Raw genomic sequence first — 19,339 nt, 5'->3', positions numbered from 1 at the left:
TTGTGAGGACTCTACCCCTGCCAAACACTGGATGAGAACAAAAGCTAACAGAAAAGAAATGCCAAAGGCCTTTTGTAGGTGATGAAAGAGTCCTCTGTGCTTCGGATTGCCATCTCTAATTGAAAGGTGTGTGTAATTCAAGCTTATGTCGCCTAAGGGCGTTCAAAATTGCCAAATCCCTATGTATGCACAGAATGGTTGGATATGCCGAAAAAAACGACAGAGAGCTACTTAAAAATAAAACAACATTCAGCAATTTATTTCACCTTGGCTTGAGAGAGAGATGACATCATTTGGACTGATGGATAGATATATATTTGTATCCTAATCACCTATCTGATGAACCAAATACACCAAACTAATAGGATCCAAAAATAAGCGCGTACAAAATTTGGATAGCAAAATATACACTTTTCAATGTGGCAAAGAATGCAGTTAGCATCCGATGAATATACATCAATGGATACAGATCGTTATAGTTGGCTTTCTTAATTTTAATATGGACGTCGTACAGTAACCAGGGTGTTCCAAAATCTCACCATGCCCTCATAAGTCCGTGCCAAGTCCCCAAGAGCTCAGGGCCATTGCTGCTTGCGTATTGCGTAATGTAAGCGGCAGGCCTGGCTGGCGAAGATGCAAGTGTCCCGCGTTTAGAACTTGAGGCCGCGTCCTGGTAAAATAAGCGCCACGCTGTTTTATGTCTCCAGGCACAGAGCGGAAGAGTTTTCTGGATCGCGGGCACTGGGACCGTCACACGGTGGAGATAAAACACCGCAGGTCGGGCAGTAAACGTGATAAACGTCCCCCTGCGTGGTCCTACACGTTACAGGTCACACGTCACGGACTCAAGTCTCCTCGCTTGTTTCGTCGTTGTCAAGTTTTCAAGTTCCTTTGTGGACGTTGACCTTTAGACCATGATCAAAGAGCAGAAATCTGACGCAAGCAGGATGTACACCTGTAAGAGTTCTACTCAGATGGTAAACACACACTGATTGCGTAGAGGCTGTCACGACTCCATTGATGTTATGAATTAACGAGTTAAGAATTTGACATGCTCCTGAAGCCACGCCTGCAACTCATTACCGCTCCTCCTGAGAGGGCAGGGAGGACCTCAGACAGAAGAGGTCGTACCTGAGGAGTGCAAGTGATTCAGGGAGTACAAAGGCCTGACTGTGAAGCCTGAAGGGGTTCTTCGGTTAGTTGGAAAATCTTGGAGTTACAGTTGTACCCTATCTACACTGTAAGTTCTGTCCAAAACTTGGCCTGGGTCTCATTTCGGCATGAAACTCAGAGTTATGTAAAAGGTTTTCCAAGAGTCGAGTCGATGGCATCTAAACTTGGCGGGATCTGACTAGACACAATCATCTGCTGGCGGACTTGCAGTCATCATGGCACTGGAGCGCGGATCCACAAGGCACGCGATGATGACATTCACCGTGGGCGCGTTGTTCGGCGGGGTTATTGCACTGTTGGTGGTGAGCAGTGAAGTTCTGAGGGACGGAGTGCAGGGTCGGGAACGTCAACCCTACATACGGACATTTGGAGAAACTGCGGGGGACCTGACGTTCCAAGATGAGGGAGATTTGGACACAGCAGGTAGGTACTAATGCTGGATCAAAATATTGGATAGCAGAAATTACAGAATTGACCTTTGTCAGTCGGTACGGTGTAAGACTGAGGAAAGTAAGATGCCTAGATAACCTTCGCCGATGACATTATTTCTGATCGTAAATTGTCCTATAGATCTGTACCTCTCCTACCTCACCGCTGTCAAACAGAAAACATGGCACAAAGACGCAACTGTTCTAAATTTGCGCATATCCAGGGGCTCTGAGAATGTGTTCTGAGCTTGGAGGAAGGTTCGGGTTTCAGGTGATTTCAAATTAAGGAGGTTGCTATAATGAGGCATAAAAACCGTAGAAGACGCACGCAAAGACGCGTGTGTGTGAAGCACATATCCACTGACACAATGACCTACCCCCATTAGACATGCAATTACTCCAGTCGACCTGAACACTTGCCAACCTCTGATTACCCAAAGTCAACAGTGTGCCATTGTATCCCCAAGAAATCAGCACCGCGGTCACGTAAACTTCACTTTCAATTATGCGCTGTTGTTAGCTTTAGGTTGTGATTGATATTACTGGAGCGACATTCCGAGAGTTTATAAGTAGTAATTTGTCTTCTTTACGTTATCTGATTAGTCGGGGTGGAATTTATCCGGTTTCCACATTTCTCCTATTCAATACAGGTTGCCCGATTATGATCAAGCTTACAATGAGTTATTGCACCATTTAAAGTTATAGGCGTGTACTTTGTGTGTGTCAAATGTATGTTAGATCAATAGGGCAGTGTTTGTAAGGTAGGTGTGACCATCTTCAAATGCATCAGCACCAGTGCAATTAATGTGAGTCAACGAAACGGGCGGTATCCTTCAGAATTTCAGTAGCGCAACAAAACTTAGTAGTTAACGTAAACCTAGGATGTTTGATCCAGGCTTGTCGAACAAAGAAAGTTTTAAAACGGCGGAACTTCTTTATGGTAGAGTACATCGGAATAGCAATGCGCACTTCTGAATCTGAAATTCTGATGGCGTTCCCCTGAAACTGTCGACTTATGACAACTACGGAAACACAGGACAATAGTAAGGTCGTTCAAATTCTATTAAAAAGATATCGTAAGGATTGATTCCTCACGGTGTTGTGGCAACATGGCGCCCTTATCAAACTCATTAGCTAGTTAACACAAACTGTGTAGAGGGCTTGTGGAGGGACAAAAGCTGGTCTGATAGTACCTGACAGCCATGTACAATTTGGCACGGCAGGTCAATCCGCAAATAGAATTAACGTGTTTTTCATTTTTTCGTTACTTTCGTGCGAGAGCAACGTGGTAAAGGTTGGAGATATGAACCGCAAGTCTCCTATATGGATCTCACATGAATATCACGGTGAAAAAAGATTCTGTCTGACTACGTAGCTTAGCGTACCGAACAAGATACCCTAGTTTAACACCCAGTGTACTGAATAAGATCTTGGTTAAAATATTTCTACTCCAGACCCCAGTGCAGCTAGTTCGAACATTTATCCGTCCTCTTGACTTGAGTCCAGCTCCACAGGACATTCAGGTCTCATGCCCGTCTTGGCGGCGTAACCAGGAAACCGCACGGAACACTTGGCATCGTTAGTAAAACACTGCTATCTGGAGATAGGTACCGTAGTGATTGGAATGTTTAGCGCCCGCTATGACCCACGTGCTGTGTTTGTACAGACTGAGTAAACTGTTTTAGGTGATATGCTCGAAGTGTGTGACTCGCAGAGTGCGGAAGGTCGGCAATTTATATATCTTGCGTCAGATTGACGGCACCGTTTCTAAAGTATGGAGTAAACGGCGTGACATTCTTCTGAATGAAGTACACTGGTTTCTATGGAGAACCGAAATAGCAACCTAGGAGGTCACAATGGAACATATATCTGCGTGTGATTTGATCATGAGTCTTCCTAACTGACGTTTGACTTTCAAGCAGAAGTATGTTGGTTGCGTGCAGAGACCATGAATCTTGTACCCCACGATGTGTCTACAGGAAGTGCGGCATGGCTGCAGGACCGAGAGTACAATCCTGTTACAGGTCCGCCTCCACCGCTGAGGGTCATCAGTCCAACAGGTACTAGTACATGAGCTTTTCCTACCTGTCATATAATTTTTCTGCGCCAATATCTGCCATATGGCCATGGCAAAAACGTGTCAATTCAGTGGTCAATTTGTCATGCAAGATCCACGTCCATCATAGAGCTGAATCTATGAATGTTCGAAAATGACCACTCCTGACCATTTTCTCCTGGTCTCTTTCTTTAATTATTGTCAGCATTCCACGAACCAAGCGAGGTCCACAAAGGTCGAGAATCCAGAGTCCGGGTGCTCTGCTGGGTCCTGACAGACCCCGACAACCATGACCGTAAGGCACTGCCTGCCTTCGACACCTGGGCGTCCAAATGTGACCGGACTCTCTTCATCACAACTAAGTCTCACGACTTCCTCCCAACAGTCGTGATAAACGTAACTGAAGGTCGAGATTCTCTCTTACAAAAGTCCATCCACGCCTTTAAACATGTCTACCAACATCATCTCGACGAAGCCGATTGGTTCTTCAAAGCTGATGATGACACGTACGTCATCATGGAAAACTTACGTCACTTCCTATCGGACAAGAACCCAGAGGAACCTGTATATTACGGTTTCCGGTTTAACTCCATCAGACCTGACACTAAGAACGGCTACATGAGTGGCGGGGCCGGATACGTACTCAGTAAAGAAGCTCTGAAGAGACTAGTGACACAGGGTATGGACGACCCAAGGAAGTGCAGGCTACATTCCAAAGCTCCGGAAGACTTGGAAATCGGCAGATGTCTGGAGAAGGCGGGTGTTACGGCAGGTGACTCCAGGGATGAGGAGGGGAGGCAAACGTTTCACTGCCTGAGTCTCCAGGACCATGTTCTTGGCAACTTGCCGGAGTGGCTCCACAGATACAGCACCTACCCGGTACAATCGGTAAGCTGGACTGGACTCATCCTCAGCAAAAAAAAATCAACTTACAAATATTCACCTTTTTCTGACTTAACCCAGTTATCTAACCTTTCTCCTGATAGCTAAGTGTAAGACTGCTTTCTGTCAATAGATTATTTCTACATTGTATGATTGACAAGCTGTTTTTCCCCTCCAGGGTCCAGACTGCTGCTCCAAACACACCATCACGTTCCACTACACCGAGCCCATCATGATGTACGTGTTGGACTTCGCCATTCACCACATCAGGCCACATGGGCAATGTGACAGGCATGATCAGACCTAGACAATACCCATCAAACTCTGTAGAACGCAAAATCTAAAATGACTGGGACATTAAAAAACGTAAACAATGTGGCCTAACTAGCAGCCTGCCAGACTAACTGGCCTACTAGAACCGAGGAGGTTTATATTTTAACCTCCTTGCTAGAGCTCTCGGGGGAGGAGGGGTGGGACAATAAACCCCCAGACTCCCAGATGTGTAACGCAGGATAGAAACAATCAGGGCAAGTTGGAAGCAAAACTATCGAAGAAATCAAATGTTTAAGATGAATAGTCTATATGATTCTGTGCAGCTGGTACTGCTGATGATTGACTATAAGTATAACTTCACTGCAGTGAAGTGGAACCAATGTCCATCATGCAAGTTATTTTAAGTTGAAACAAATCAATTTCATTTAATGTTGTACAATGTACATGTTGCCATAATCAGAAAAAAATATACTAGTATATGCACATGTTCTCATGACTGCAGATGCAGAACACAGTGGATGATGATGATGAAATGCATGTGTATATGTTCGGTTCAAATAATTATCAAGCCTGATTCATTCAAAAGAATTAAGTAGGTTTGTCTTTATGAATATAAGAATGCATTATCATTTCATGATTTTTCCACAGAACATTATTTCTTGCGTTGCCTCTTTCTTTCTTTTTCTTCTTGAAAACAAATCATGTTCAGTACCATTTCTCTTTTTTGCCAATAGATTTAAAAGTTAAAACTTATATCTGTACAGAAATTAAGACTACAAATATTGTATCGTTTTATTCAGTGTAACATTTAGAACAATAGTCATAAAAATGGCCCATACCACATGTTGTTCGTGGAAGGGAATAAATTATAGGCACATCTTAAAAAACAAACAAACAGGAATATGTTTGTAAACATCTTGAGGAATGGACACCATTCCTAAGAGGAACACAGAAGACCACTGAAACAGCAGAATACTTCCATGGCACTGCTTCAATTTATAATTTTTTGCTGTTTTCATTATATTCACTGTTAACATGTGAAATAATTTAAAAGACAACATCTTTACAGCACTTGGCACACATCAATGTTTGATCCCAATTATTTCAGAATGTTTAGTAAGTTGCCTTGGCAGAGCTTTGCTTGTTTATTTTCCTCTCCCAGTCGTCCCAAAAACTCGACTAGACTTGTCTTTTCTTCTTTCCTTCCACAGCTGTAGCTATAACAGTTTCCAACTGGTGATGTTCACTCATCAATAGTCTTGGGCCAGTCCACATCAACAGACTGCAAGACAAAACTAGATATTACAAATGATGTAACACACCCAAAACTAGATGGCAAGTGACACAAATCCTTTGCAAATATAATCAAGTCATCTCTACCATTGGCCGTACCTTGGCATGGTCTTGACATTTTGCTTATTAAGACACGCACAGACAGATGTAATGTCCTGCTGAAGAATAAATGAATGTCATGACTACTTTAATTCGACCTTTGACTTATTTAAAAATTTGAAAAGAGCTGTACCTCCACATCCAGCTCCAGAATGTCTGTGTCCATGTGCATGAGTGTGGACAGGCTGGGCTGGGTCCTGCCAAAGTCTCCATGGACAAACTCTTTGATGTACCTGGTAAAGTCTCATTAAGGAATCATTGCTTTGATTTATCTGAATACAAAAGTTATTTACATGTAGCTAATGTAGATATGTATGATACATCAGACAGTAAGAGATGGATACGTTCCGGCCTGTGTCTTGAGGTGGAGAGTGAAGTGGTGAGAGTCGATGTATTCTCCTGACATGTTGTGTATGACACGATCACGACTGGCTAGTGGCCGTCTATGGATGACTCTGATGGGGGTCTTCTGGGCCAGCTTCAAGTCCTTCATATTCACATAGACAGACATGGCATGAAAAAGATGTTTTTTTTTGCACACTAAGTTCACAAAAGAGTCTTACACAATAATCCACAATAATCCTGCACAAAAAGCAGTCAAAACAGGCAAGAAATACATATTATTGAGACATAGAATTTACCTTAATTTCTTCTAAAAACTTGAGGTCATCAGGCTGAATAGTCTTCTCGACCCTGACCAGGGCAGAGTAGGACTTTGTCTTCTCTGTCTCTCCAACCTTCAGCTTTCCTGACTCTTCCCTAAGTGGGGACAAATAAACAGTCTTATTGTTTGCTGCAATAATAATAATTTTATTGAACAAGCCTTTCCAGAAAAAAAACACTACCTGTGGAATTACATGAACATGTACCTTCTTTTGTCTTTCTTATGCAGATGACAAATCACATAAGAATTGACACACCAAGGATATAGTGCGAGTGAAGTACTAGAACACAGTATGCTGTGGCTGATTTGGTACAGAAGCAGTATCATTGGAAGGATGTAACGTGACAGTGGAACTTACCTTGACACTACTTGCAGGTCCCTAACTGCAATATCTGTCGTTCCACTGTTTATCTCCTATTCACATCAATAAGAATGAGAGGTGATGAACTGTTTCAAAAGCAAGATAACAACTGATTGAAAATAGTTTTGTAGTTTGCATGCATATTCAATGTTTGAATGCAGCATTGCAGAGATCACTGTGTAATCCTTCTTGTGAGCAACAACAATGTTGTTTGTTGTTTGTTCTTTCTTCATAGAGGAAAACATCCAGGGCCATGCATACCTGTTGAAGCAACTTCATCTTGTCTATTGGCACATCAGAAACGTGGGGCTGAATCAACTCTACCAGAAAGGGCCTCCCTGTGACATACAGGAAAGCAATACAGTTCTTTAGAAATATAAGATTTAAAGCAAATGTTGCCAACAGTGCATGTCACAAATGTGAAGAGCTGTACGTTGATTTTCAAACACAAGACTTACCTCTGCCTAGTGTCCTGACATCTACATCCTCTCTGCCTGCTGAGGAGAATCTGTACTCTGATCAGGCCAGGTATGGAACAACGTGGATAATAATTAAAACCACAAAGAAAATCAACTTTGAAAGTTATTATTCTGCAAACTTATTAACAATACAATGGGTTACAGAATTGATATATCCTCCCAAACACGTGAAGAATGAAATGAACTTGACATAAATGGGATTTATCACCTTGTCTACACCTACCTTGTGCCATGAACATGGCCTGTATTCTGGTACAAATTAGTTCTGATACAGAGGTTTTCCCCCTTCTTTCACCATCCACCACCCAGGGGGTCTGACTCAGGGTCCGGGAGTACTTGTTGTAACGACCTGAAATAAACAAGTACAAGTACTCAAAATACATGTATGGCTGATTACTAGGCTGTTTAGTCAGGTAATGGCATAGCAAATATGAACAGTACCCAAACAGTCATTTTCTGAGCTGCATGTATTGGAAAATATGCCAGCTAAAACTGCACCAAGAACCCAAAGAGTGAAACATTTCCACCCACCTGCCACAAAGACAGCCTCATGATAACAGGTGATCTCCTCACACCTGCACATAGTGTCCACCTTCTCGGGCGGGCACCTCACTAGACTGGAGAAAGGCATCACATACATGTAAAATCATGCTTCATTTTGCATGTACACTACTGGGTATTTGTACTGCAGCGCACTGTAACTAAAATAGATTTAGTTCCAAATGACCATCTTCTGGATAATGATAAAAATGCATATTCTGCATGATCTTTCTCTGTATGCTTTCAAAAGTTGTTGACAGTTTGATCATCAAAAGAACACAGACAATATCTTACCTCATAAACTTACTCTCAGACAAGCTGCTGATGGCTCTTGCAACTGAAGTTCTGTTCAAAACACCCTGCTCGGAATCCCTCTGAAAAACATAGCACATGGTACTTCTGGAAAGGCCTAAAAGCTATGAGCAGAACAAGCATTTGGAGAAAAACTTAACAGTACACACAAGACCCTTGGGGATTCACCCTACACACACAGTAATGTATTACTTATCATGCAATTGAAAAGTAAATTTTAAGGTTCAGAACTAACCTTGCGTTTTCTGCTAGAGTTGGAAGGAAAAACCTTTGGACAAGCACTGATCCTATGGAGGTATGGAGACACGGGGTCATTGTACATACAGCAGAAGGTGTTAATGTGTCATTTCTGGGACCATACAGTGAAGCATGCAAGATGGTCCTACAGATACATATAAAACATGAGCATAATATGCATTCATTCTAACGTGCAGAAATAAAAGCAAGAATATGTACTCAAGTGGTAAGCACACTTACTAGCTATCTATGCCACCACACCACTGCAATTAAAACAAATCCAAGTACATGTACTAACATTTAAGAAATAACCTAGAAGGAAGCTATGTCCATCATCTGAACTCACAGAAAACTGCACTCTGTTTCAGTCTCCTTGTGTTCAAACATCAACTGGATAAGAAAAGGACTCTAGAAATTTAAAAAAAAGGTAGATGTCAGATAAATTGATAATACACAAGGACAAACTGGCATTTAAAACATGTTTTAGAACACTTCATTAACAGCCATACCTCTATCTGGTGATGGTACTCCATATTTAGTTTGTCCTTTAATCTGGGACCACATCTCCACTTGTACACATCCTTCATGCTTGTCACCTTCTCAATGGACTGGCCTGTGTACAGGTCACTAGAACAGTAGAACACCAAAACATATGTTGTATAAATTTTCAATATCATCCTTTATTTTAGAATATTACAGAAATGTTTAAAAAAATAACATGTTTGACAAGAGATGATGGGAACCTTACCTAAATCTCTGCCTAAGAAACAGCATTACTGCATGCTAGAATATAAAACCAAGTGAGGGTTAAATATTGACTTTAGAATTTGTACAGCTCAATACTTAACAGTATGCACATAAGTTATAATTCATTGAAAAATTATTACCAAGAAATGGGTATTGCCCAAATCCCATGATGTTTTTCATGATCTGCCCATGTACCAAAATTGTGCCACAATATACTAGTACATCTATTTGGGTTGATTATCTTAGAAATTATAATTTCCCCAAAGTTAATAATATAGCAAGACATAAAAATAGATTTCTTACCTCTCTCACTATTAGCTGTATTGGTGTCATCAAGGATAAACTGAAGAGTTGGGATTTATATCCCTCCTCATTTATTTTTTTCTGGATCTGTGGGAACAGACCAACATGATCCAGACCAGAATGTACATAAAGTCCCATTGAGTAACTATATAATACAGAGAAGTCATGTCCATCATCTATGAATAGGTGCAAGCATTACAAGAGAAAGGTACAGCAGTTTTCTGCTCTTAAGAAATTTTATGCATCATCATTGGATTATATACCTTTTCAAGGAATTCCTCACTACAGCCATGCTGTAGAATGCCAAGACAAGCTATGCATGGAATGTCATCTGTGTTCACACACTTGCTGTCTGTGGGACCATCTGCAACATCACCCTGAGGTTGGCTGCAGAGTGTGAGAGCTACAGCCTGAAGCTCCTGACAAAATAAAAATGTTCTAGTCATTACCAGACAACGGTTACATTTCCATTTACACTATCATATAAGCACTTAGCCGCGGCGACTGTTGCAGGGCTTCTCTTGCTTGCAGTCTTTTACATTAGCCCTAACATAAAAGACTGCAAGCAAGAGAAGCCCTGCAACAGTCGCCGCGCGCGGCTAATAAGCACTGTCATCAACATTGAGACATACTAGTAACTTAAAATTTATGTGGAATGCACCATCTTGTTGAAATATTGATCACTTTTAAATACATTGGTTGTTGTGTTCTTCCATATACCATATTTAGATAACGTCACATTCCACATGCAGTGATGTGTTCTATCTGAGTGCAAGGGCATTACACAGAATACTGTAGTGTATGTCATAAGTTTGCTGAGTACCTCGGCTGATTTTTGATAGATTTGAGAGTCCTTCTCTCCCAGGAACCTGAGCAGACAGCAGGGGCAGCAGCCAGCCTCATACAGGCTTTTGGCAGGTGCCAACATTGCGGTCACATCAGAGAACAGCTTCAGCTGGATAGAATAAGAAGAATACGTAACTGTGATAGTATAATTTTTCAAGCACTTCATAATTTGTGGATCGAGAGAGCATGTCTACGAGTGGGAGGGGGGCAACCTGATATAACGATGAATTGTAACTTGGTACAGTTACCCAAACACACTATAGCACATATATCATTGTGCGGAAAAGGTTGTCTCAATCTACACGTAACAACATCAATGTAGGACTTGAGCTAGCACGTGAAAACCACGAAAAGTATGCGACGTGCTCTAACCTGTTTGAGTTCTTCCGCCATTTTGGTTGATTTCAAGGACGATGGGCACAAAGCAGTTGGCTGTAATATGACCCCCGCTAAACATGCAGGACTCTAGGCTAACGCTGCTGTCCAGCGTCAGTGTATCCCGTCACAAAGGCTGATTGAACTCGGCAAGATGGCGGTGGAAGTGGTGCAGGACAAAGGTAGGAAGGGGGGAAGACGACATCGACGGCATGAAGAAGCAACTTTGGAGGACCAAGTCGACTCGTACTTCCGTTCCATCAACCCGATGGCCAGGAGAATCATCGATGAGATCCATAAAGTCAAACACAGACACCGCAAGGAATGGAACAACCTCAGCGCCAGGGAACAAGACGATGTCATCAACGACTGGTTCGTGCCACCTGAAGTAAAAGCTGTCTACAAGGACCATCCAAAATATCCCGACCACGATTTACCGCCATACTACCCCAGGCTCATATTACCTGCAGGGGAAAAGATCGTGCACGATCCTGACGACGGGTCTAACAGCAAATCCTCGGTTGGTTCATAAGTCCTTTTTCAAACTTCATATGCATATGCACCTGCCGGTGATAAGTTGTTAAGTTTTTGGTGATGTCCATGTTCACAAGTCAATTCATTGACTTTATTTATGTATAGCTTCAGTTTGAGAAATCGATCTAGATCGTTTCCCCCCAACTCAGCCCTTGCCTAGGTTCATAAGCCGACATAAAATTTATTTGCATCTCCCTCCCCGTTGCCTCTGAATCACAGTCCTGTGGTTCTATGTAAACGAAGGCCCGAGGGAACATGTTTCATTTCCCCAATGTTTCCGTGCAGGAAACCAGATGTGTCCCGGATCGGTCTGGATTTCCCGACCAGAAATATGTAGAACAGGACATTTGCAGTTCACCAAACGTAAAGAGGAAATCTGAGCCCATGTTTTGCATTCTACGGGCAAGGGATATAGGCCTGTTTCCGCAGGTGTTTTGTGTTTCTGTCCTTGCCCCCTACTCGTTGTTTGACATACTTTTATCGTTCCCTCATCAAGTTGACGCCATAATGGCTGATTCCAAGCCCTGCTTCTGTTTCCCCTCAATTGTCAACCAGTGGTGAACAACAAGGCACAGCCATGTATAGTCTTAGGATTAAAGGCTTCTGTTTGTTTATCTTGATCTGACATTTCCCCACTTCTGGGGCCTTCTGGTGTAAGAAGCTGCCGCCAGCATTCTGTCGATGAAGATAAATCAGTTGTACCAAGGACACTCATTAGATAGTGTCCTAGGTTATTTAGTAGATTTACAGTTGGGACTAATTTTTGTGTGCTCAACTCTTCGTTGCTGTAAATGTCCCTTTCAGCTGATAACAATCACCACCACCATGTCCACCATAGACATAGTGCCCACGAACCTTCAGCAACTGTATTTACATCTAGTTACGGGATAACCCACTACCCAGCAGAAATAAAATGGAGTTCCAATCTATCTCCACACCAGGAGGTTCAGAGCCTGATTGTTATTTCATGTCTGTGTAGATGTTATTCCAGATTGTTCTGCTCAACTTGCCTCCTTGTTTTTACAGGGTGTCACATGGCTGGATGAACACTCTGGACCCTTTCACTGGGAAACAAAGGTATGCATTGACATTATGTTTTGTAACTATATATACACAAAAGCCATGGGAGCCTACTATGGTGAAACCCTTTCCCTACTGTTTATACATGCAGCATCCCCTGTGAGGGTTTTGTGGCTATTTTATCTGATTCATGCATATGAAAACTGGTGCAGGTCCAATGGGGATTCTGTATATAAATACCAGTGGCTCACCAGAGACAAGTGGAATAAACTGTTGTTCTTTTCTGTTTGTGTGTGATTAATCACCCTTCAGCTCCTTGTTAATACATACGCAAACACTGTCACCCAGACCAATCCATTTATTTTCCAAGTGTTGTATTTCAGCCTCTCCCTTATATGCGAAGTTCTGCCACTAAGTCTAAAATATATCAGCTTATTTATACCTGCTGTCCTCGTTGAAAGCTTTGTGTAAATAATTGTTGAATACACCAAGTCCTAAATATAGAGTACTCTATCTACTACCAAAACAAAATGCTGCCAGCTCCTTCAGGGAAGGAAAACAGTTTCCTGGGGCTGGTTGATGTTCAAAACACATGCTGTAGAGATAAATGTCTGACCCCTACATTTCTCCATGTCACCAAAGGAGGTGCGTTCCACAGTGGGTGGTGGTAATGAAAACTGTACAGGGGGATATAGATACTACTGTAGAAGTATACCAAAAATGGGAACCTTGATTGCCCAAGGTTTTCTTGCAGTCATGGAATTACGTGTACTTGAGAAAAAGAGGTTGGCATTTCAAATTATGACAAATTTCCCAAGGGAATATTTGTTTGAAGCACTCATTGACTACCATTCAGAATGCATGATAGTATCTTCTTTCCTTTGCTTCAGAGCCAACAAGAACTACATCTTCCCCATGCCATTGACAGTCAGGAAGCAGGTACCACACCAGCTAAAGACAAAAAAGGCCGGCCTTTGAAAGTCGGACAGAAAGACTCACCACGTCGGGCCAGGCCAGACAAACGTCAGGACTCCAGAGATGACAAAGAGAACAGCAGCGGCCTTTTTGGTGGGATGTGGGAGGGGACGCCTCACATGTTACGAGTGACAGCAGAGGCACACAGCCCTGCTGTACCCAAACGGGACCATCTGGATCTGGACTTTGAGCAGGAAAAGTTGACACCCAGCCAGGTGAAGGCTAAGGAAAAGGCCAAGAGGGAGGCTGAGAGACAGAGGCTGGCAGGGGCAGAGACGGCTCCATCAAATGGGAAAGGAAAAGTCCAAGGAGCAGAGGCATTTCCGTCCAATGGAAGAGGAAAGCTGCTTGGTGCAGAAGCAGCTCCACCCTTCACCAATGGGAAAGGCAGTCGCCCAGATACCCCCCGCTCTAAGGGTCCGAGTTCAGACTCACCCCGGTCGTTTACCGAGTCTCCGGGCAGTCTGAGTCCTGCGGATGAGAGGATGAACCTGCAGGATGAGTTGTCTGCCCTGCTGGCCAGGCAGAAGGAGAAGGCAGAGGCCTCACCCCCACCCCCCACAACCAAGGATGAGGTGGACCTGGCCCCACTAGGAGAGTTCACCCCCTTACTCACATTCTCCACTGCTGAGACTGACAGCCAGGTTAGTTCTTCCTTTGTCCTTGCTCTGTACAGCTGCAGGATTTAGGAGAATCTAATGTAGCATATTGTGAATACATTAATCCACTTTCTTCATGCAGTGATACCATATGATGTACTTTGTAGTTTTTCTAAAAGAACAGTGGAGTGTTTTGCAACACCTCATGTTACTGATCCAATGCAGAATTCAAACCAGTACAAAATATTGGAAGGTAGTACATGTAGTAGTGAGTTAAGCTTGTTTATGACTCCATGTTGTTGAATGTATAAGCATATCATCATTCTGATAATGACTTTTTGTTTTTCTAGGGTGAGGGAGAAACATCAATTAAGAAGACTGGCTTTGACTTTCTGGACAACTGGTAAATGAAGGGTCAGCATCACCACACACTCCAGCTCCATCCATGACTTACTGCTGGGGAGTTTTTAACAAGTCTGAGCAATTGAATGGTAGAACCTAAGATATCTCTGACAAGTCTACCCTCTACCAAAAATACTGTAACAAGTATGACATATTTGAGTTGCCGCTTTTGTACCCTTAATTGTCAAGTTTTTTATTGTCTAACGGTGCTTCAAAGGTTTTTAATAAGATACTACTGTCTCTTTGAGTGTAGCTCTAGCACTAACTTGCAAGAACAATGGTGCCTTGACACAATGTTGCACTTTTTGAAAAAAAAATCTAATTTTTGTAAATCAGTGCAAACTTGTACATAAAATATAGATGTACAAAATTGCAGCAGTGGCCAGTACAGTGTAGTACGTACATGAATGGGAAGTGCCCAATTCCAAGTATGTTTATTTTAAAGCCATGACTGAAATATCAAACTTCATAGCAAGGTATGTGAGAAGTCTATGCACACATTTTATGATTTTATTAGATTTTACACTGTTTTAAACTTTTGTGATTTTGTATGCTGTATTTGAGTACAATGCAGTCACAGTACACTGTGTATGTAGGCTGATGTATTGTACACTTCATGTGTTATCAATCAGGGGCAGGTTGGAAGTGCCAGACAGGTTGAGGAATATGTAGAATAGGCAGATTAGATGAGGTATCTATGCATCTTGGTATCAGTACTGTCCACTGAAAATGAACAATACTCAATAGATACCACCATGTTTTGACAATAATGTTGGCTCTGTCAGCACAACTTTCAGTGTTTTACTGACGCCATTTTTATTAAGTTTTTTTTAATGGATAAGCATGAAAGAATCAGTTTGTGCACAGTCACTCTTCGTAATGTAAGTTGTTTATGTAATATTAATTTTGTGTGTTAATGTTGGTTCAAACAGACTGTAAAATGTAATTAGCAGTAATGGGCCTCCCCAAGCTCATCCCCACTGTGGAAACTTCTAGTGGATACATTTTGTAAATTTATTCAAATGTTCTCTCATACATGTAGTATATATCATATGCACTTACAGCATATAATATCTTACATCATGTAGACTGTAGTGAAACTGTCTTTAGTGATGAAACCTACACTTTTATACATACAATAGCAAAAGACATTCATGATATACTTCGATCAATAACACACTAGGTGGTGCATACCATCATATAATTACTACTACATAATACATGTATGGTGTTGCATATTGTATAATTCATTACTGTCAGTTGCTCCTTAATAGTACTTGTACAATATAGGAGGCCAGCCCTCAAGTGTACTGTTATTTGGAGGGCACTAGTGTTATTGAGGCATAACATTGAAAATGTATGTATGAAAATTCATCAAGTATCAAAACATAAGTGTCAGGCAAGGAGCCTGTCTGTGACTAGATATCAATAGGGCAGGCAGAAATGTGCCTGGTACAGTACTCCCCTGAGGTATGTATAATGGTGCATTACAGAGTGTAGCCATTGCTGGGGTGATTCTCTACAACTCACTACAGCCTTACTCAAATGCAGTATTTTTGCTGTAGTTGTAATGACTCGAGAAAATGGGAAGAAAATTTTCCACAAGTTGACTTGGTGTTTATTGTCGATTTATTTCTTGAAAAGAAATCACACAAACAAATGTGTGTACTAGAGCAGTGTTCCTATTTACCTGTAATCATGGAACAAATACTTTTTGGTAGAGTCAGCTATTTGGTAACATCCATCCTGATATGATAGACATGTGGTTTTTGCACACTTTGCTTTGATCTAGCTATCGTTGACATCATTCATGAATGCGGAATGCACATAAGCATACAAAAGTCCAAAGCAACTCATTTAGATGAAACAAAGAAAAAATTGTTAACGTATTTTTGATCAAGAGCAGTCCAGGGAAAGAATGTGTATTCGCCCATGTTTGTCGAGCTTGATCCTGAGACATTTATCTCCTTCAGACCAGGCTGTCATTAAAGGGCTTAACTTCATTTTTCCCCAGTCTCCTCTCGTCAATTTCTAGCGACCGTTGACACACAGCAAGCTTCACGGAAAGGGGTGTGGCTTGCGTTTGAACATTGCTCTAAGCTGGAGAGAGCTGCTTGGTCGTCACAGTAGGCAGGGCTTCAGAACTGTTAAGGTCCGTGGTGGGGGCTTTCGCCTCAGACAGGTGCTTCTTGATTTCACGAACAAGCTGAAAAGTAAAATATATTTGAAATCGTATTTTTATCGTATCATAGAATGTGGTCATGATGCAGTGTGGACTGCTTCTGTTAGGCGTCGCAGTTGAATGGGAAAAATAAGGAATATTACTAGTATCCGGAATGATTGAACCGACCGCCAGCACATGTTCCTCACAGATAACACAGCTCATACAGATTTTCAACGTAGATGACAACCGCAACTTCATGTTCAGTTCAGACACACCCATACCAACTGTCCAGAAATACACTTATCTAAGCTACTGTCGGCAAGCGTTTACAGTACGTCCCATGCACGCAATACAGGAGGTTGTGGTGGCTGCTCGAAGGTATTTGGGTCCACCTGCACTGTAACATCTCACTCCCTTCAAACGTCTTAATTATCCCAGTACCTGGTTGATGTGTGGGAATTGCCTCTTCTCCAACATAGAATAGTACAGCTTCTTGTTCACGTACACCTCAAAGGCACCTGAAGAGACAGAAATGCGAGGGTAATACAAAAAGGACATGTAACGTTACATGTTACATCACACGTGAAACTTTCTCGTCAAGAGGAGGGAAAACCTTTTATATCAAGGGGGTTCAAAATCCTTGTTCATATACTAGTACATAGTCTAGTGCTTCTTGAAGTGGTCGTTCAACTTCCGATTATTTGCAAAGTACTGTTGCGTTCTAGAAAGAAACGAGTATGTTCGTGATGAATTTTAAAATATAAATGACATTAGCGCTCGGTGCTGAGTACATGCAGTGCAGATGTAATCCTCATCATCCTGACATCTCACCTGGCTTGCTGATGATCTTGCCCACCACCTCTGCTCCCGGGATGGCCTGGCGGAGTTGCCGGGCCAGGTCCCGGAAGCGTCCCGGGAAACCTCATGCCATACTACCGATGGAAGACAAGCATTGGTTGGAATTAGGAGTTGTTAAAGTATGAATACAACGCCATGATTAATTGCCCTTCACGAAGGATGTGACTAGTCTTTAGTTAAAGGACTAGTTCTATGGTTGCGCATCTGACCGGGGGGGTGGGGGTCACATTTAATAGTTATTGATTACTTTTTGTTTAGGGAAGTAGATAGCTAATCACCGGTCGTGCAAGACACTGCAAGAGCTCAGTATTACCACCGGTCATCCGCTGCAGAATAATTTTACCAGGGAGGGAGTAGTCCACTTACTTGTAGTCTATACGGACGGACACCGTTGCCGATTTCTTCTTTCCACCCGTTGTAGTCGCCATGTTCGGGGTAGTCATGGCAGCCTGGCCTTGTTTTCCGTGTCTCTTTGTTTTCAAAGTACACACGCCAGACCACACCTCACCGCGCCGGTCACAGGAGAGGGAAAACTTTGTACGAGATGACGTCACATCTGTTCACTGCTGACGGAGCGGAACCCAAAACAATGCAGTCTATTCAAGGACGTTTTTTTTGCAAACTCATCGTAGTCTTTCCTTACTCAGGCGGGGTAGCGAATGTTGGGGAGCGGACTACAGCTAGCAAGACTGGACTCCAGGCTAAACGATTTGCCCGTGTTATTCTAATGGGATTATGGCTAACGTTTTTCCTGTTTGATAAGTAATAGTTCCGGTATCGATAAACATACATAACAGTACCGCAATACCAAACAACACGATGAAGTTGATGTTATTTATATACCCGGACTTAATGTACATCATGTTGATTTGATTATATGGATGAATTCCACAGGGAACCCCAATACTGATGCGATCGTGCGAAAAAAAAACGTTTGGCAAAATAATAGCTTTCATTATGATATCTACGTGGTCATGAAGGTTGAACAAAAGACACAGAGTATGGGAATAATCTACTCAAATTCATTTCTTTACATTTTCGTCTTTTCTCGTTGAATTTTGTCACTCTACGACATTGGTATCCTTTTCCAATATTTTTTTTGCAACTTACGGTATATATTTGCTCATTTTGCAACTGTTTTGTACGATTTACAGTATGGTTGAAAACTTTTTATTTCGGAAACGGCCAAAAATTCATGCGCGCGCGGATGTCATCCATATAGTCAAATCAACATGGCCTAACCAAAATGAACACGGAGAAACATGTAGGAGCCCGTCATAAAGCATGTGTAGATCTTTCAGTAGAAAAAAAATATCTACGCCGCAAACACGCGTAAAGAAGGCGGACCCTACATCTGCTTGGAGACTGGTAACCTATGCACGTTACAAGGTCTATACCCTGAGAGGAGGCCGGGGATGTTAGGGGGGGAAAGAAGTACAGAAAAAGGTATATGATCCTCACCTGCCAGGTGTTTTACATTCGGAAAATAATCTATTAAGCTGTAGTAGTTTAAATGTATTCCTATCTTTATTTGCACCATTTCTGCCAGAGTAGCTCCATGTGTGCCTTGTCACTCATGTCGTAAATGTCAGGACGGAACTCTGTGCGCGAGAACAATTTACGACTTGTGACGGACAGACCATTTCCGCCCACAGCCAGCACCAGGCGGGCTCCCCCGTCCCGTCAACCCCACATCAGTGCGTTTCCGGCGCCGAAGTA

At 42.3% G+C, this 19,339-nt stretch overlaps 3 protein-coding genes and 1 long non-coding RNA gene across 4 annotated transcripts; 2 read left to right on the top strand and 2 right to left on the bottom strand.

The window, feature by feature from the left end:
* Positions 1–265: 265 nt before the first annotated feature.
* Positions 266–5,334, top strand: LOC109479169 (glycoprotein-N-acetylgalactosamine 3-beta-galactosyltransferase 1-like). Its single transcript, XM_019781055.1, has 4 exons — positions 266–1,596; positions 3,581–3,661; positions 3,863–4,545; positions 4,718–5,334. The coding sequence occupies exons 1-4, from the start codon at positions 1,389–1,391 to the stop codon at positions 4,844–4,846; spliced, it is 1,101 nt and encodes a 366-aa protein (XP_019636614.1). The 5' UTR covers positions 266–1,388; the 3' UTR covers positions 4,847–5,334.
* Positions 5,335–5,579: 245 nt separating this feature from the next.
* LOC109479159 (putative tRNA pseudouridine synthase Pus10) lies at positions 5,580–11,087 on the bottom strand. The gene is made up of 18 exons (XM_019781043.1): positions 11,066–11,087; positions 10,671–10,802; positions 10,111–10,266; positions 9,848–9,934; positions 9,546–9,580; positions 9,307–9,424; positions 9,144–9,205; positions 8,796–8,847; positions 8,543–8,622; positions 8,240–8,325; positions 7,932–8,057; positions 7,688–7,744; positions 7,491–7,567; positions 7,227–7,282; positions 6,846–6,963; positions 6,549–6,691; positions 6,338–6,437; positions 5,580–6,094 (listed from the first exon to the last, which is right to left on the bottom strand). The coding sequence occupies exons 1-18, from the start codon at positions 11,084–11,086 to the stop codon at positions 6,056–6,058; spliced, it is 1,545 nt and encodes a 514-aa protein (XP_019636602.1). The 5' UTR covers position 11,087; the 3' UTR covers positions 5,580–6,055.
* A 29-nt stretch (positions 11,088–11,116) lies between these two features.
* Positions 11,117–14,905, top strand: LOC109479166 (uncharacterized protein C1orf198 homolog). Its single transcript, XM_019781052.1, has 4 exons — positions 11,117–11,588; positions 12,629–12,679; positions 13,513–14,241; positions 14,547–14,905. Exons 1-4 carry the CDS (start codon positions 11,223–11,225, stop codon positions 14,601–14,603), a joined length of 1,203 nt encoding a protein of 400 aa, XP_019636611.1. The 5' UTR covers positions 11,117–11,222; the 3' UTR covers positions 14,604–14,905.
* Positions 14,906–15,507: 602 nt separating this feature from the next.
* On the bottom strand, positions 15,508–18,153 carry LOC109479192. Its single transcript, XR_002140778.1, has 4 exons — positions 17,987–18,153; positions 17,594–17,694; positions 17,204–17,280; positions 15,508–16,804 (listed from the first exon to the last, which is right to left on the bottom strand). It is a non-coding gene; the product is annotated as an uncharacterized LOC109479192 (long non-coding RNA).
* Positions 18,154–19,339: the final 1,186 nt, after the last annotated feature.

The sequence above is a fragment of the Branchiostoma belcheri genome, unplaced genomic scaffold (assembly GCF_001625305.1).
Source record: "Branchiostoma belcheri isolate BF01 breed outbred unplaced genomic scaffold, Haploidv18h27 scaffold47, whole genome shotgun sequence".
NCBI classification, from domain to species: Eukaryota; Metazoa; Chordata; class Leptocardii; order Amphioxiformes; family Branchiostomatidae; genus Branchiostoma; species Branchiostoma belcheri.
The sequence above is the reverse complement of the archived record's forward strand: the minus strand, read 5'-3'. Positions and strand labels throughout refer to the sequence as shown.

Bases quoted from the DNA above. Each gene is read 5' to 3' on its own strand.
- LOC109479169 (XM_019781055.1), top strand. From the start codon at position 1,389: ATGGCACTGGAGCGCGGATCCACAAGGCACGCGATGATGACATTCACC. The intron at 1,597-3,580 runs GTAGGTACTAAT...ATGTGTCTACAG, and splicing joins GGGAGATTTGGACACAGCAG to GAAGTGCGGCATGGCTGCAG. The intron at 4,546-4,717 runs GTAAGCTGGACT...TTTCCCCTCCAG, and splicing joins GCACCTACCCGGTACAATCG to GGTCCAGACTGCTGCTCCAA.
- LOC109479159 (XM_019781043.1), bottom strand. From the start codon at position 11,086: ATGGCGGAAGAACTCAAACAG. The intron at 8,623-8,795 runs GTTAGTTCTGAA...TATGTTTTTCAG, and splicing joins ACTCTAGCAGAAAACGCAAG to AGGGATTCCGAGCAGGGTGT. The intron at 6,692-6,845 runs GTAAATTCTATG...GTGAATATGAAG, and splicing joins AGTTTTTAGAAGAAATTAAG to GACTTGAAGCTGGCCCAGAA.
- LOC109479166 (XM_019781052.1), top strand. From the start codon at position 11,223: ATGGCGGTGGAAGTGGTGCAGGACAAAGGTAGGAAGGGGGGAAGACGA. The intron at 12,680-13,512 runs GTATGCATTGAC...CCTTTGCTTCAG, and splicing joins CCTTTCACTGGGAAACAAAG to AGCCAACAAGAACTACATCT. The intron at 14,242-14,546 runs GTTAGTTCTTCC...TTGTTTTTCTAG, and splicing joins CTGCTGAGACTGACAGCCAG to GGTGAGGGAGAAACATCAAT.